Genomic DNA, 16,261 nt, shown 5'->3' with positions numbered 1-16,261 from the left:
ACAATTTCACAAAGTTTTTGGATAGTGCTCACCCCTGTTACGTCCATATTCCAGATATCTTTTGGCTCGAGTTGGTACCTATCCATTACCTCAGCAAGGTTATCAAAAAAATTCACCCACATTATACTCGTTGAAACTTGAAGCCCGCGACAGAGTTGTTGCTTAAGGACATCTCAAAAACAGGCTCGAGTGTCGTTTTGAAAAACCCGTCAACCATTCCTTAGGTACCCGCCATTCGACTATCGTGCCACTTTTCAGGAAATGTTTTTCCATTTTCAATCGCTAACTCGTATGCCAGTTTAGTTACTCCAGATGGAGCCCAAAATACACTGCAGATCACTCAATTAAATAGTCGCGTAAATTACTTTCCTCATTATTAGTACAAATTCGGTAGACGCAACCCACAACTACGCTAGTATTTCCTGCTTTTAGTTTTTTTAATAATCTACATGGCAAACATCATTTTTTTTATGCCGGGCCTCTAATTTTTCACCATCTTTGAAATGCTCTTCTGCCGCTTTTCGATACACTAGTTCCACGTTCGGTAGTTCTTATGTGCGGCACTCTGTTGAAGTAAAAGCACACATATAATAATAATAATCATAATAATAATCATTATTATTATTATTATTCATCATCATCAGCTGCTCGAGCAGCTGATGAACTGAACGAGGTGACTACAACTCTGTCACCGAGTTGGAACCCGTTCAGCAAAAAGCTCAGATAAAAGCCGCAGAGATCATCTTACTTCTGCGGAGACACAGGGATAAGCCAATGCATGGTGTCTTCTTCAATAATATTGAAGACCTTGGCTTATCAAAGCGCCTGACGTTCGCCTTTCTCAGGTCGAGTGGGCTGAAGTCGGAAACTGAGGGGTTCATCATGGCTTGCCAGGATGGTGTCTTCAACACCTTAGTCTACCGCAGTCGCGTGATGGGTATAGAAGTTCCTGACACAAGGTGCAGGGCCTGCTGCGAGGCGCCCGAAACCCTAATGCACTTGCTCTCAGCATGTCCAGCATATGCGGTCTCGGCCTATATCCATCGACATAACGCAGCCCTAAGAGTGCTATATTACCATCTACGGCACTCTTACGGTATTGACGAGACACCGGTGTTGCCCTACGCTCGGGGGATATTGAATCCGTTGTGGGGAACGAGAAGTGCAGAATTTATTGGAACTATTCGTTCCCCACCCTCAGGCTCATACAAGCTAATAAGCCTGATGCAGTCCTTCTCGACCACCAGACCAAAACTTTATTTGTCGTGGAGTTTTCAGCTCCTGGCGAGACGAATATCGTCAGAAAAGAGGAGGAAAAACGGATAAAATATCGAGATTTTCTCTTCGAACTCCGCAGACTCTATCCAGATCACTCTGTCAAGATGGTCGTTCTGATTGTTGGTGTCCTTGGTGGAATGATGTCTTCTCTACTCTCGAATCTCAAAATCATACCGGCTTGCCGCACTAAGGCAGAAATCTTAGCCGCACAGATGCAGAAGGCTGTCATTCTTGGCTCACTGCGTTTGCTCAGGACACATGATTCTCGGACCCAATGATCACTTACCCCACGGTGTGGAGAGTGGTCATTGGTTGATTATGCTGGCGCGCCCTCCCGAATGTATCGGGGCTTCGGGGGATAGGGCCTGACCAGCGCACACTACGGTAGGAAAAAAATGAATTCATTGACAGCTGAAATAACATGATACAATATGGAGAAAAACAAAATACAAATTTGTCAATAGGATACAAGATTGAACAGAATTCATTCTTCCTCTTGCACCTTACAAAAAAAAAATGAAAAAGATGAAAAACAAAAAAAATAACAAAGGACCTAAAATAAAATTTGAATTGTGATAGCGGGTACAACATTCAATTCATGAGGCGGATATCGATACAAACATAAGGATACTACAAATATTTTAGCTATGGCCTACAAGAGCCAATGTGTCATAGAATATATTCGGGTATTATTGATTTTTCAGAAGGTGTTTTTTCAGGCAGTACCTGAAACTTGAAACAGATTTCGACCGAAAGGAAGGTGGTAGGTTGTTATAGAATTCAGCTATCGTATATGTAAATGACCTTTTGAATAGTTCTATGGAGTGTCTAACAACATGGATCATTTTGTGTCTGATGTTCACATTATGAATATCAGTTCGATAAGTTATTTTGTTATAGAGGTAGGGAGGTGTTCTATTGACAATAACTTTGTGAAATAATGTCGAAGAATGAAAAGTCCGCCTATCGTACATTTTCAGCCACCTAGCTTTTTTGAGTGTATGAGAAATCAGTTCTCTTTTCTTGATACCGTATGAAAATCTCAAACAAGAGTTTTGAACTCTTTGAATTCGTTGTTGCTCATTTTTATTGAAAATAGATAATATCAACGAATCACAAATGAGTAATTTGGTTTTTAGGCTCAAGACATGCCTATGAGGGTATAATACTTTCATTTTCCCAAATGCTCTTTGAATCAATGTTGGAGTATGTTTTTTGAATTTGAGTTCATTCATCAGATCTCTAAGTTTCGACCTTGCGACTTTCCTTCCAAATACAATCATACAGCATTTGGAATTATTAACTTCCAGAGCATGTTTCTTTGATACATTAACGAATTGATTCAAATCGTCATTAATGATATTTTCGCTTTGCTGTACAGAGTCAGGAGTGAAAGAATAATACAACTGTGTATCATCAGAATACATATGATATTTGAGTTTTTTCAAACAGGTTGTCAAATGGGAGGTGTAAATTATGTAGAGGATAGGTCCAAGGATTGAACCCTGTGGGACACCTGAAGAAGTATTTTTGAAATCTGACATGTGGTTCTCCATTCTAACAATTTGTTGTCTATGTGAAAGATATGAATCGAAAAATTTCAAAGTGCTTTGACAAAGTCCATTATAATGTAATATAGATCGAAGTAATTGATGATTCAATGTATCAAAAGCTTTGCTAAAGTCGATCAATAGTAGGACAGTGATTTCGTCTCTATCCGATGCTGCGACGATATCATCTAATATATTCAATAAAGCTGTAGCACAGCTATAGTTTGGTCTGAAACCAGATTGCATAATTGGAAGTACATTGTTGTTGTGAAGGTGGTTTCTCAACTGTTGAGCGATAGCCTTATCCAAAATTTTAGAAAGAAATGGAAGAAAACTTATAGGACGCAAGTCTTTGAATTCCGTAGGTTCTTTAATTTTGGGTATTGGTACTACGATAGACTGCTTCCACATACTTGGGAAAACTTTCTTCTCCAAGCAAAAGTTTATAATATATAAAATAACGGGCACTATAGGTGGACAACAGAGATTTAAGAGAGAATTATCGAGATCATCTATTCCTGTTGATCTACTTTTTATTTGTGACATGAAGGTTAACAGTTCATTTTCGGTGATCAATGTCAATTCAAGAAATGATGTGATAGAATCATTCACATTATTACTGTAAAATTGTTCCAGATTTGGGTCAACCTTATTACACCGTTGTTGCGAAGCAATAAAAAAATCATTCATGTTGTTAGGATCACATAAATGGGAGGGAAGATTCAATAAAGGTTTTTTATTGTGAATATCGAGTTTTTTGAGTTTCAATCATAGATCTCTAGAGTAATTATGGTTATTATTAGAGGCAATATATTCTAGATAAGCCTTCTTTTCTCGCTCAATAGAAGATTTAGTGAAGTTTCTAAGAGGTTTGTAATAATTTCAATCTTCAGCTTTACCGGTTTTTTTGAATTTGTTTCTGGCTTATAAATATAATAGATAATACAATCATTACGGGAACAAAAGTAACATATTACTTTTGTACCCGTCCACTTTTTTTGTCAAAACGTGCAACATAACCTTAAAACGAAACGTGCTACACAAAAATAAATTCAGGCAACATACAGTCACTCTAATCAAGAACGGATATGCAAAAATTTACATCACTATCATCCTTTTAAGATTTAATAAGAATACGTCGAATAACCTAACTTTTTTGATTTGTGAAAATACGTAACATCCTGTCACACAACCTTACAGTGCGTGGTGCCGCGGCGACTGAATGTAGATTATTGAGGAGAGCGCTCTCGGTTGTCGCCTGACGGCGGCGAAGCGGTGTTCGTCCATTGGATAAACCTAGAGAGCATTTGTTACTTTCGACCCGCCGCGCCGTTCCTTTTGTACCCGGTCTCCCCTACTCGAATAGTTTTCGATGTGTTCTTTATCTCTCTTAGTATAATTATTGTTCATTGATCTCGGTACACTTTCAGAACTGAATAGGTAGATATGTGCCCTCGTCGACGGCCAGGTCCGAATTCGTAACAATGTCATATACAATTGAATCTCAACGTGGAAAACATGATACAGACTGGGTGAATGTAAACGGAATAAGGCTAATTTCACATATAGTTGTCTACGAAGAATCGCTAACGCCTTTTGATTTCTATTTTGAAAAGAAAAACTGAATAGTTATCAATCTTATCATTACCTTTGGGGCATATTTTCAATTTTGAACACCTCCTCGATTGGGATTGGAGGTCAAGCAATTGAAATTTATCATTGATTTCTAGGGAATAGTAGATATTGAGAAACAAAGTTATATAGAAAATCTGCCAATAAACACGTGCCAATAAACACGTGGTCACAACTCAGCTCCGGTTGTTCTTTTTGTGCAGGGTTTGATGATTTAAATTAATGAAACTGAAATAAGGTATGAAATAAAGGGCAGATCGAAACAGCTATATGTAGTGGATCATGGATACAACGTTTTGACTCTGTCCATCACCTTAACACAATTATAGTTTTAGAACTGTGAACTAACATAATTCAGTTACTTCACAAAACATATTGGTATGTTATCTAGGTTACTATGGACTCTTGTAATTCTCATCGCCGCCATAGGAGCTGTAGCTGTGTCGATATCCAATTTGAGCAGGTTTTTGGCAAATCCGACAGTGGTGTCAATTCAAAAAGATTACAGGAACTGGAATAATCACTTCCCCACCGCAACAGGATGTTTCATAAATAAAGTTGATCTAAATAAAGCTGAATCCTTCATTTACAGGTGAGTTAATAACAATGGAAATGAGACAAGTAGCAGCAGTTGAGGATCACTTATGTTTGTTTCTCTTCAATGTGTTGTATCACTGGTTAATATGTCCCAACTTACCTGTTTGAGGAGTTTGAAATTTCAGGCTCAAATTGATGACGATACCATATGTGGAAAACAATGGATGTTTCCCATCTGTAAATATATTAGCACAATGAATCTTTCACGAATTATTGATTTTTCCCATGCAAAATGAAGAATTTCGAATTTGCTCAAAACTGTAAATATCTGAATATGCTTGTGATGGCAATCGCAAGGATTGTTTATTCTAGTGTCGGACCAAAACTGGATTTTACGACCGAAACCGGTCGTAACAACATTATACAGTCTTCGACATTTTTACTTATTTTTTTTTCAATGCCAACATTGGACACGTAGTGTCCAATGTAAGCATTTTTGCCTTCATGGTAAACGACGGCGAATAGCTTGTATTGTCTGTCTGTTGGAAACTGAGTTTCCGACGATATCAAAGTCGAATCAAACTTCGAGTCGAATTCAAAATCAAAAGCCTTGATTATCTTCGTGCAACGGTAGTTACTGTATTTGAAAAACTTCAGATGCAAAATAAGGATAACGGGAAGTTTGCAGAGCGTAATTTGTTCCCACGCTTCGACCTTCTCGTTTGTTTTCGACGAAGTCACTTCCTCTGAAATGTTCTTGGAGATAAGTACCTTAAGCCCTTCTCTGACGGTCTTCACTTTTTCAATGTTCAGTGGCAGTGTGAGGAAAGGCTGGGTATTCTCAGTAATGTGGTCCACGTTGCGATGAATGTTCGACTTTAGTTGCCCCCCGAAGATGTCACTTATCGGTGTATTGGTGAAGTCGATCCTTCTGGTTGAATGTCCTTTATTTTTCGATTCTATTATGTTCCATAAATTATATGAATCATTGCTCAAAGCAGAGTCAACGAGAGGTTTTTCATCTTTAATATAATATTTAACCAACTCATTCAGCTCAAACATTTCATCATTGAGTCCATTCAAAAATCCGTATTATCATACCAGTTTAGTGAGCTGAAGAAAATTTCATCAAGACTTTGAGAAGGAGAAATGGTGACAAGGATTGATGCAGCATTTCCTCTCTGAATTGCAATGCTGATTCGTTGTATAAGAAATGATCTTGCTCTAGAATCGCCTGTTACTGTAATTAGTTTTTGACCTATATCTCTGAAAAAATCGGAAGCAAAGGAACCAATGGCAATTGGATAGAAAATATATCGATCTTCCAGACAAATGTATTTCCGCTGTTTCATTTTCTCAGCATATTCAGCGGCCCCACCCAACAAATCAACATAACAACCCCTTATTTAAGAAAAAATATTAATTGCACCTTAAAAATACTTAAAATAGGTGAGGTGTTTATTTGAGTACCTAGATGTAGATTCGTCCTTTGAATATTACAATGATTTTTCAAAAATATTAAACATAAAATTACTTATTTAAGTTGTTACCTAATATCACAATAGGTACTTAATATTTATGTAATAAACAAAGTAAATCATAAAGTAAGTCACAAGTCACGACATGATTAGGCACGTGGACGCGGCAAAATGTCTTCGTCGCGCCGAACGTGACCGATCACAGCGCGAGAACTCCCGACTGCAGTTTCGGTTTCGGTCGTAGTTTCAGCAGGTTTGCCGCCGAAACCGAAACTAAACCAGAACTCGTTTTTAGCCGATACCCGTTTTTTGCCGAAACTCGACCGAAACCGAACTTTCGGTCGGACACTAGTTTATTCATTTTATGTTGTTTCGATTGCAGTGATTTGATTTGATCAGTTAATTTATATGACTTTTGAATCGTAACTGCAGTGTACGTGTATGTGTTAAACATGATTATTTTGTGAATGATGTACATGTAGAGAGAAGACTGTTACCGTGTGACATACCAAAACTTGTATTTGAAAACTGAGAAACTGAAATACATTCCAAACTAACAATGAAAGGTATACTTTTTCAAGAAATCATAACTTATTAAACAATTCAATATATTTTTCACACTTCCCATTAAATTAAATTCAAATCTGTTTACTTGATTAAAATAAGCTTTCGAGTATAGACATTTTCGCAGCATACAGAGTGAATCTAAAAGTAAAAATAATAAAAATGAATCTATACTAATATTATGAATGTGAAAGTTTGTGAGGATGGATGTATGTATGCATGTATGCATTTTTGTGGCTCTTTCACGCCTAAACGACTGAACGGATTTAGATGAAACTCCACATAAATAGAGCTCATACGTCGAAATAACATATAGGCTACAGTTTACAAAGGTTTTGTGTAATTTAGGTCATAATATAACGATAAGTATTAAGTACTAGAAACAATTCTTGCTATACCGTTGTAGTTATATGCAAATAGTGTACCTTAAGATTGTTTATCTTAAATAATTCTGAATTTCTTAATAAAAGTTCGCTGTAGTATATATCTACCTCTTATGTAGTAGCCACTATATGCAAAATACTGAGCCATAAATACAATTATATTGAATATTTTCTTCATAATGCATAATTTAGAATATCTGTCAAATTCTCATAAAAATTGATTCAATCAGCATTCAATATAGACTAACGTTGTCTTTCACACTAAGTAATTTGGACGAATCGTTCAAAAGTAATCACGATAAGATTAATTGACGTAACGCAGTATGCCATTACGCATCGCGTTTACTGTAAGACGACGGGAAACGATGCGCGGGGGTAAAAGGGCGGCTCAAGCAATGAAGCGCCGAGAACGTGACCCGAACGCAGGGAGACGCGTGAGGGCAGACATCGTTGACGGTTGTGTTAGTTTTGCGAATTTCTTTATAAGTGACATAATTCGATTCTCGAATCTATCCATTACCTAGTGCAGTTGGCATATTTTTTCAGTTGCTGTATTTTTAAAGTAAAATAATAAATTACTAGCTGTTGGCCGCTCTTATATTAACATATAGCCGAAGCTTCTGAACCTAGAATCTTTAAATATGCAAGCAAGTTCTTTCTATAGCATAAATAAGCATCAAGAATGGGAATCAGGAGTCTCCATCCCAAGAGGGAAAAATTGGAGTTCAAAGATTTCATTGAATTTCGTCAGTTTTGAAGTTCGAAACCAGAAGTTTTGGGTTAATAAAAAAATATTTTAATTATTTGTTTAAAATGGTCTGTTACGAAACTTAATGTAACAAACCAAATTCTACGAGGGCGAAGACGTATATACTAGTAACAACTAGTATCACATAATTTAAAAAAAAACTCAATTAACATGCGAAAACATTTTGTTGAAAATTCATAAATTTCTGAAAATTTCAGTATCGGTGAAATGTTGATGATAGTGTATTACAGAACTGGTTAGCAAAAAATGTCATTAGGAGAAAAATAATCAATCAACATTTTCATTATATATTATATATAATCAGTCAACAAGATGGTTAGTAGTTACTATCTATAAAATCACTTTTGAAATATTTCTAAATAACCTCAATTCGACTCTAGAACTCAATGAGTGACTTGTGAGCCACATGAAGGTGTGTGTTCAAACGGTTTCTTTTTTGTTTTATCAAAAACTCGCGAGGCAACGCGAAAAATGAGATTGACCCAACTTAGTACACATGCTGATAGATGGAGCAAGAATCAAAATCTGTCGCTCGTCTTTTATTCAGATCTAAAATTGTTTCATCGTTATGTAACAAATCTTTCACCTAATATCAGTTCGTTTCCAAATTTAAATAACATTGACAATTGAAGTACCAATTTGACATTGCCAAGCAGTATCACTTTTACTCAGCACCTATGTTAATGGGTAGTGCCGTAGATCGAGAGTTTTTGACAAAAATTCAACATGGGAAAGGGGTTAAAGTGATCACATCAGGGATATGTCATGCATCTCCCGCATTTCCTTCATTCTTAATCTCACACAATGTAAAATACCCACTTTCCAAGTTCGTCTTTGAACGCATGATTGAAAATATTCAACATTTTTTAGGCAAAAATGTTCATAGAATCAGTGTGTCAACTTATATTCATGCTGCCGGTTTTGGTAGGCATATGAAGGCCATTCAAATGTTGAATGTTTTCAGTACTCATCACAAGTCAGTTCACGAATTAAGATTTGAATTTATTTTTTATCATTGAAGAAGGTGGCGACTGACCCCTGAGGATGAAAGGTATCCGTATTACCTCGAATTTGTCAAGCTTGTAACAAACTCAACATTTTACAATTTTGATTTGCTGACTCCCTTCCAAAAGGATCCAACTTTAAGGGATGTCGATATGGGACAACTAGCAGTGGAGGTAAGAATAAAATTGCAGTATCTTCCGGAATGTTACAGGAATATTTTTATGATTTCGACATATAAAATGACACTTTTCAAAAATGTTGCAAAGTTCAGAATGCTTTCTTTTTTGTAATTAGTTATAAAACGTTTATCTTAACTAGAATATTCTTCTGGATATCGTGATTTTGTTTTAGATTAAATTTTTTTTATTTACGAAAGACCCTTTATGTTCGAAGAGCTGCCGAATTTTTGAAGAAAAAAAATCATCTCGACTACTATTTGAGCTGAGACTCAAAAATAATAAACACGCTTCGAAAATAACATACTTTTTGGGTGCCATTTTGAACATTCACTAATACAACCCCCCTTCCAGGAATGCGTCCCGAAGGTCAATTTTAACGATATTTGATTTTTATATCGTACTTCATCAAAAAAATAATCATTTTAAAAACAAATATTTTTGTGAGTTGAGTGTACTGAAAGACATATTCGTGCCAAATTTCAACTATTTTGTTGTGAATTTGGCGAAATTAAAAATATTTAATTTGTCCTTCATTTCGTATTTTGATTGCTTATATCTGACCCATAATTCAGACTCATAAGCTCCCAACTTTTTGTATCCATTATTTGTATTATTATTATTTTCATATTTCAGGTTCATCCAAACCTTTCCGGAACTTTGGTGACGATAGAACGAAACTACCAGAGTAATTGGCAACTGATAATGACGGAAGTTGGAATTTGTTTTACTTTTAATTCAAAATTCGTCCAGTTACTATCACCAAAGTGAGTGAAAATCAAAATCCATAAAAATCAAAGACCATCATGAACAGTTTTTGAGTTTTTGATGTTCAAAAAGTTCAGTTGATGTGTTGATGAGTTTCTTGGGAAAGTGGGAAATTTAGCGAATTCAATATATGAAAACCCATTAGCGAGTCTCTCAATATTTTTTGAATAATGCCCACACTAGTTTTTTTGCATACTCAACATTTCTGTCACACTCAAATAGTAACTGAAATCTGGATAATATAACTGACTTTATCTTTTCGATTCAATATATGAAAGATTCGATTCACTTTCAAAGTTAGTATAAATTTACTCACCCTGAAAAATTAAGTTTATTACTCCATTCTATGTATTCTGATTTCGAAAAACTCACTAAATCACTGATAATTGATATGATCAGTGTTTTATCTACGTGAATTGTGCCAAGATATATTACTATATATTACCTTCGACAAATTAATCGACACAGAACAATGTATTTTGATGTTATCATATCATATCGATAATTTTTCAACCTAAAAAAATAACAGTAGGATGAAACCCATTAGAAAAGGTTGATAATATGATAAAATTGAAAATAAAATGAATTATAGGTGATCTGAGTTCAAGGAGTGGAAGGGGTAGTTTTTAAGGGTGAAAAAAAGTTAATCTCCTTTTCCGGAAAAACTACAAGTCGTATGTAAAAAAGTTGAATGGGAAAGTTGTAGACAATGAAAAAATCTACAACTTTTGTATCCACAATTTTTTCACATAACCTCAAAATTTATGTGAAAAATTCAATAAACTTCCTTTCCATGTTCCAAATACACTGTAATTTATTTGATTTGAAATATTAATTTTTTTCACCTCATTTCGACTAAATATCAAAAAAGCACCCTAATTATTCATCAAAAATGCTCGCGTCAAAATGGTGTATAAAAAAATACATTACTATAATAAATGTTCTCAGAAAATGCAAAATATCAAAAAAAAAAACTCGAATTCAATTTTTTTTTCAATCATTATGTACAATTTCATCAAAAAAATGTGATTGCTGCAGTTTAATTCAGTTAAAAAAGTGTATTCATATAATTCTAATTACATTCATGTCATAGGAAATCTCATAAAATATAAATCTACATGTAAATCGTACTATTGAATTCAAAATTATTCATTCTGATTACGTTATTGATCATAATTTTTTTTAAATGTTATTCTTGTTATTTATAAATACCTCATCTTGAATTTTAATCATTTATCCATTAGTTTTTGTCTCTTCGATGACATTTCTTCATCGATAGATTTGACAAACCTTTCCAATTCTAGTTGATCTTCGATATCTTCAAAACCATCACCTTCCTTGTCTCCAATATTATTTCCAGTCTGCATTGGTACTTCATCCACAATTTTGTCTGAATCATCAACTTCCATATTGAAGCAATTTTAATACCATGACAATTTGAGCATAAATTTGTGCATTCTAAACCATATTTTCGAAAGCCACCTTTTAAACTGTTACATCCAGTTTCACAGTTTGCTTAATCACAGTGTATTCGGGACATACAAAAGTGAGTTTTCATCAAATTTCATAGAAAATTATTTTTTGAAAAAGAAAATTAAAAAACAAAAGGCTTGGTTATTTGAATTTTTCACATGAATCTTGAGGTTATGTGAAAAAATTGCTACTCATCTATTCAATAAAAAAGGTAGGCGTTAATGTTCATATTGAGAATATTTTGAGTAAGTGAACGTAAATAAATGATTTTTTTGTGGTTACAATAGTTAATAAAATTGGTTAGAATTCGTAAAATATCTGTTTTTCGTATAGTATACTTCTGATAAAAATGTTGTGAAATGTTGAAACATTTCATACAAATGAAAAAATACAAGGTGTTAATGAAACATAACCGGTTTTTCCGAGCACCCTATATATTGTTTCTTGAAAGTTGAGATTTCCAAAATTATCATAGTGATGTTGACAAACTATTCCAAAAAAAATACACTTAACTGCTGTAAACACGCGGATGTTGAATTAAAAAAATATTGTCTGCAAAATAGGTCTTTCTGGAATAACTTGGCAATGCCGCAATGGAAATTCGGAAAAAATAATTCCTTAGAGAGCTTCAAAAAATATAGAATGGAATGACGTATTCATATATTGGGTGTTCTATTCAAAAAAATATAACTTGGGTTGGCCACGCTCGGCTGAATCACCCAGTATGCGAGAGAATAATTTTGAAAGATAGTATTTATTGATATGACTGCGAAAAAAAAATTGAGCAATTCAATAAATTGTTTATCCTGATAGCAATGTACCGATGGAATCTTGTTGACTCGCCCTGTATATGAGTATCTCTCTTCGATACAGCCTTCAGATTCATTTAAGTGAATTTATTTCTTTCAAATTCATCAACGAAATTTATATTGGCAGAGCAGATGAATATTTTCATATGAATGTCGTTCAACCAAAATTTTCTTCACTTTTATGGCAGTGAAAATCCATGAATATTCTGTACAGAAATATTTCAATTTATTAATTTTTTTTTCATTATAAAAGTTTTCGTAAGATTGCGTGATTGAAATTATTTAATAGGAATTTTCGTTATGATATTCTAATGATATTTAATATTTATGAGGAATTTCAAGTATCCGAATTCAAAAAATCTGATGGAATCTTGTTGACCCGCCCTGTATATGAGTATCTCTCTTCGATACAGCCTTCAGGTTTATTTAAGTAAATTTATTTCTTTCAAATTCATCAACGAAATTTATATTGGCAGAGCAGATGAATATTTTCATCTGAATGTCGTTCAACCAAAATTTTCTTCACTTTTATGGCAGTGAAAATCCATGAATATTCTGTACAGAAATATTTCAATTTATTATTTTTTTTTTTCATTACAAAAGTTTTCGTAAAATTGCGTGATTGAAATTATTTCCTAGGAATTTTCGTTATGATATTCTAATATGATAATTTAATATTTATGAGGAATTTCAAGTATCCGAATTCAAAAAATCTGTTCTTATTTATTAATAAGAATTCGAGGCGATGTCAGTATGCGGACCTGAAAATGTTATTTTACCTGAATGCGAATATCTTCAGAGTATTCTTGTGCCACACAAGTTATTGTACGAAAACACACTAGACCCTTGCAGATGATCATCAAGATTTGGCCATATATTATCATATCTCGCATCTGCATCCTTTATATCATTGATAACCTGTTTTTTTCAGTGCAAGTAATCCAAAAACGTCCAATGAATTGAAATGCCACTTCCTCAATGGGGTTTGCTATGCCAGATATGACTCTGATCCTACGCTACCGCTTAAGGTATTTATTTATTAACATTTACAAATAAATTGAACATAATATATTCTCTCCTCTTGAAAACACAGCTTGAAATATGTTCATCGTGAACCTTTTCTCAGTGCGTAATTCATAGTAATGTAAACAAAGTTGTTGTGGTATTTTCAACGAAACAAGAAAATCCCAGTTTTTTCCTATACCTGCTAAATGGTAGTTTTAAATTATTCAAGGTGAGTTCAAACTATTTATAAATAACTCAAACGTCGTGTTCCTATTGTTTTTAAAATATGTAATGCATAGCCGAACCTCGAATGGTATTGCAATCGATCCATTGAATACTCGTCTGTTTAACCTGCATCAAATTAGTTATAAAAAAATAGATTTTTCTACATTCCCCGTTTGAGGCTTTGGCCTAAAATGATCAGGTATTTTTTTCAAATCAGTCGCCAAATGTGAATTTATTTACAAATAGAATAGAGACTTTCCTTCAGTTCTTGAAGATTTTCACTCCAAAGGATTAGCTAGAACTATTTTTTTTTTCTTAACCACTCTGGCATTATTTTCAAAATATACTCAATTTTCTGTAATAGAAGACTAGAACTATGTCTACAGCTTTAATATTTCCTGAAATTCAGTCACAGGAAAATAATTTTCAATTAATGATTTTTCGCAATTTTGTTACTATAAATTGTGTGCAAAAATAAATTCCATAGTTAATGAAATGTAATAGTATTTGTTTTACTGGCAACAGTATACTTCTCACGTCTTTGTCTGCAGATAACCAAACATACATTACAAGCTGCCAATGTATACTACATGGACTGAAATTTCTCGGACCTAACATAGATGACCTCGTTTTATTGCATTCACCGCTTTTTCAGTCAAAAATAAAGAAAATGGTTTTGTTATTTTCACAACAATGGATGAAAAACAATTTCGTGTTTTAATTTCACACTGCTTCTTTATGGGCAAAAACCCGTACAAGTGAAGCAATGGCTTGAAAAGTGTTATAAGGAGTCCGCTCCATTAAAAACAATAATTGAACGTTGGTTTGCTGACTTCAAACTTGGTCGTAGAAACACCGATGATGCAAAACGCAGTGGACGTCCAAATGGGGCAGTAACACCAGAAAAAATGAAAAAATCCGCAAAATCGTTTTGAATGATCTAAGAGTTGAAGTCGCGTGAGTTAACTGACATTGTGTAGTTATCAAAAGAACATGTTGGCTTTATATTGCATGAGCATTTGACTATGAGAAAGCTCTGCTTAAAGTGAGTACCGCGCGAGCTCACTGTTGACCAAAAACCTCTTGATGATTCTGAGCAGTGTTTGGCCGTGTTTAAACATAACAAACCGGATTTTTTGCATCGATATGTGACAATGGATGAAATATGGATCCATTACTTCACTCCGGAATCAAAACGATCGTCATCTGAGTGGAGAGCAAATGGTAAACCTCGTCCAAAGCGCCCGAAAGCACAACAATCGGCTGGAAAGGTTATGGCCTCAGTATTTTGGGATGTGTGTGGTGTAATATTCATCGATTATCTTAAGAAGGAAAATAATATCAACAGTATATATTATATAGCGTTATTGGAGCGTTTGAAGACCTAAACTGCAAAGAAATGACCGCATATGGCATAAACAATTGTTTCATCGAGACAACGCACTGTGTCACAAGTCAATCAAAATAATGACAAAACTACATGAATTTAACTTTGAATTTCCCCCACATCCACTGTATTCGCCAGATTTGGCTCTCAGCGACTACTGGATTTTCGCAGACCTCAAAAAATGCTCACTGGTAAGGAATTTTGCTCGAATGAAGGGGTTTTTGCTGAAACTGATGCATATTTTGAGGCAAAGAATAAATCATCCTAACAAAAGTGGTATTGAAATGTTAGAGCGGCCCTGGAATGATTGTGTGGCTTTCAATGGAGATTTCGTTGATGAATACAGCCAATTTTGAACGAACAAAAAACAAATGTTATTTCTTAGGCCCGGAACTTTTCAGGCCATGTGTTATATTAATAGACGACAAGAAGTTATATGAAGACCTAAAGAAAATTTCAGCTTGCACTGAAATATACAAGTTCCAGAAGCTCAATACATCTGGCTACATTTATTTGAGTATTTGGATATCAACATGTCTTTTCACAATCACCAACTTATCAGGAACTTGAAACAAACATATTCAGCAGAAATGAAACATTTCTCACCTATATGGAGCTCCACCTTCAAACTTTCCCCGAGTTCGCTGAATTTTATCCAGAAGTCATCGACCCTCTTGCTTGGAGACCCAACTATTACAAACTCTTGGTAATCTGGAACTCGAAATAAGATTTGGAGTTGTGTTTATTTTATACAAGGCATTTCAGCTGAACGGTAGACAAAACAAAATTCAAGGCTATTTTCTATAACAAGAGACCAAAACTATGTATATATAGCTTCAATAGTTCCTAAAATATAGTCGAAAGGAATTCGTAGTACCAAACTTTTTGTTTGCTACTGCAACAACCATCTTTAGTAGTTTATACGTTGACTGCGAGAACGAAAGTAGAATCTTGAAGTCTCAGCAACTACTGACTGAGGAGCTCTGTGTTCATTCGTATTTATACTGCTAAGGGGAAGTTGAGGTGAGATATCCATGAGAATGTTCATATTGACTGGTCCACATTTGTGCTAAATTGTTCTGATCAGTTCACGTTGTTGATAGTTGTGCTGCTGGGTATGACGTCGATTGGTATTATAGTCTAGTCGATTTCTGGCCTTTTTAAAAACCTAATACCACGTTATGTTGACTCGAATACCTTTTTTTATTATTATTGTTGGGAT

The 16,261-nt window shown here is 34.5% G+C and overlaps 1 protein-coding gene across 3 annotated transcripts in view; it reads left to right on the top strand.

The window, feature by feature from the left end:
- The window catches only part of LOC111512344 (sodium channel protein Nach), a 67,141-nt gene that overhangs the window by 30,347 nt on the left and 20,533 nt on the right, over positions 1–16,261 (top strand). For all 3 annotated transcript variants that reach the window (XR_012467310.1, XM_074182644.1, XM_074182645.1), the window contains exons 2-5: positions 4,852–5,052; positions 9,213–9,369; positions 10,009–10,139; positions 13,354–13,450. Coding sequence is in view for 2 of the 3 variants with exons in the window: in XM_074182644.1 (XP_074038745.1) it covers positions 4,852–5,052; positions 9,213–9,369; positions 10,009–10,139; positions 13,354–13,450 (586 nt within the window). In the remaining variant the exon portion in view is untranslated. The remainder of the gene's footprint in view (positions 1–4,851; positions 5,053–9,212; positions 9,370–10,008; positions 10,140–13,353; positions 13,451–16,261) is intronic.

The sequence above is a fragment of the Leptinotarsa decemlineata genome, unplaced genomic scaffold, assembly GCF_025532065.1.
Source record: "Leptinotarsa decemlineata unplaced genomic scaffold, Ldec_3_MD MMD2_tig00026328_RagTag_RagTag, whole genome shotgun sequence".
In the NCBI taxonomy this organism is placed as follows: domain Eukaryota; kingdom Metazoa; phylum Arthropoda; class Insecta; order Coleoptera; family Chrysomelidae; genus Leptinotarsa; species Leptinotarsa decemlineata.
The sequence above is the reverse complement of the archived record's forward strand: the minus strand, read 5'-3'. Positions and strand labels throughout refer to the sequence as shown.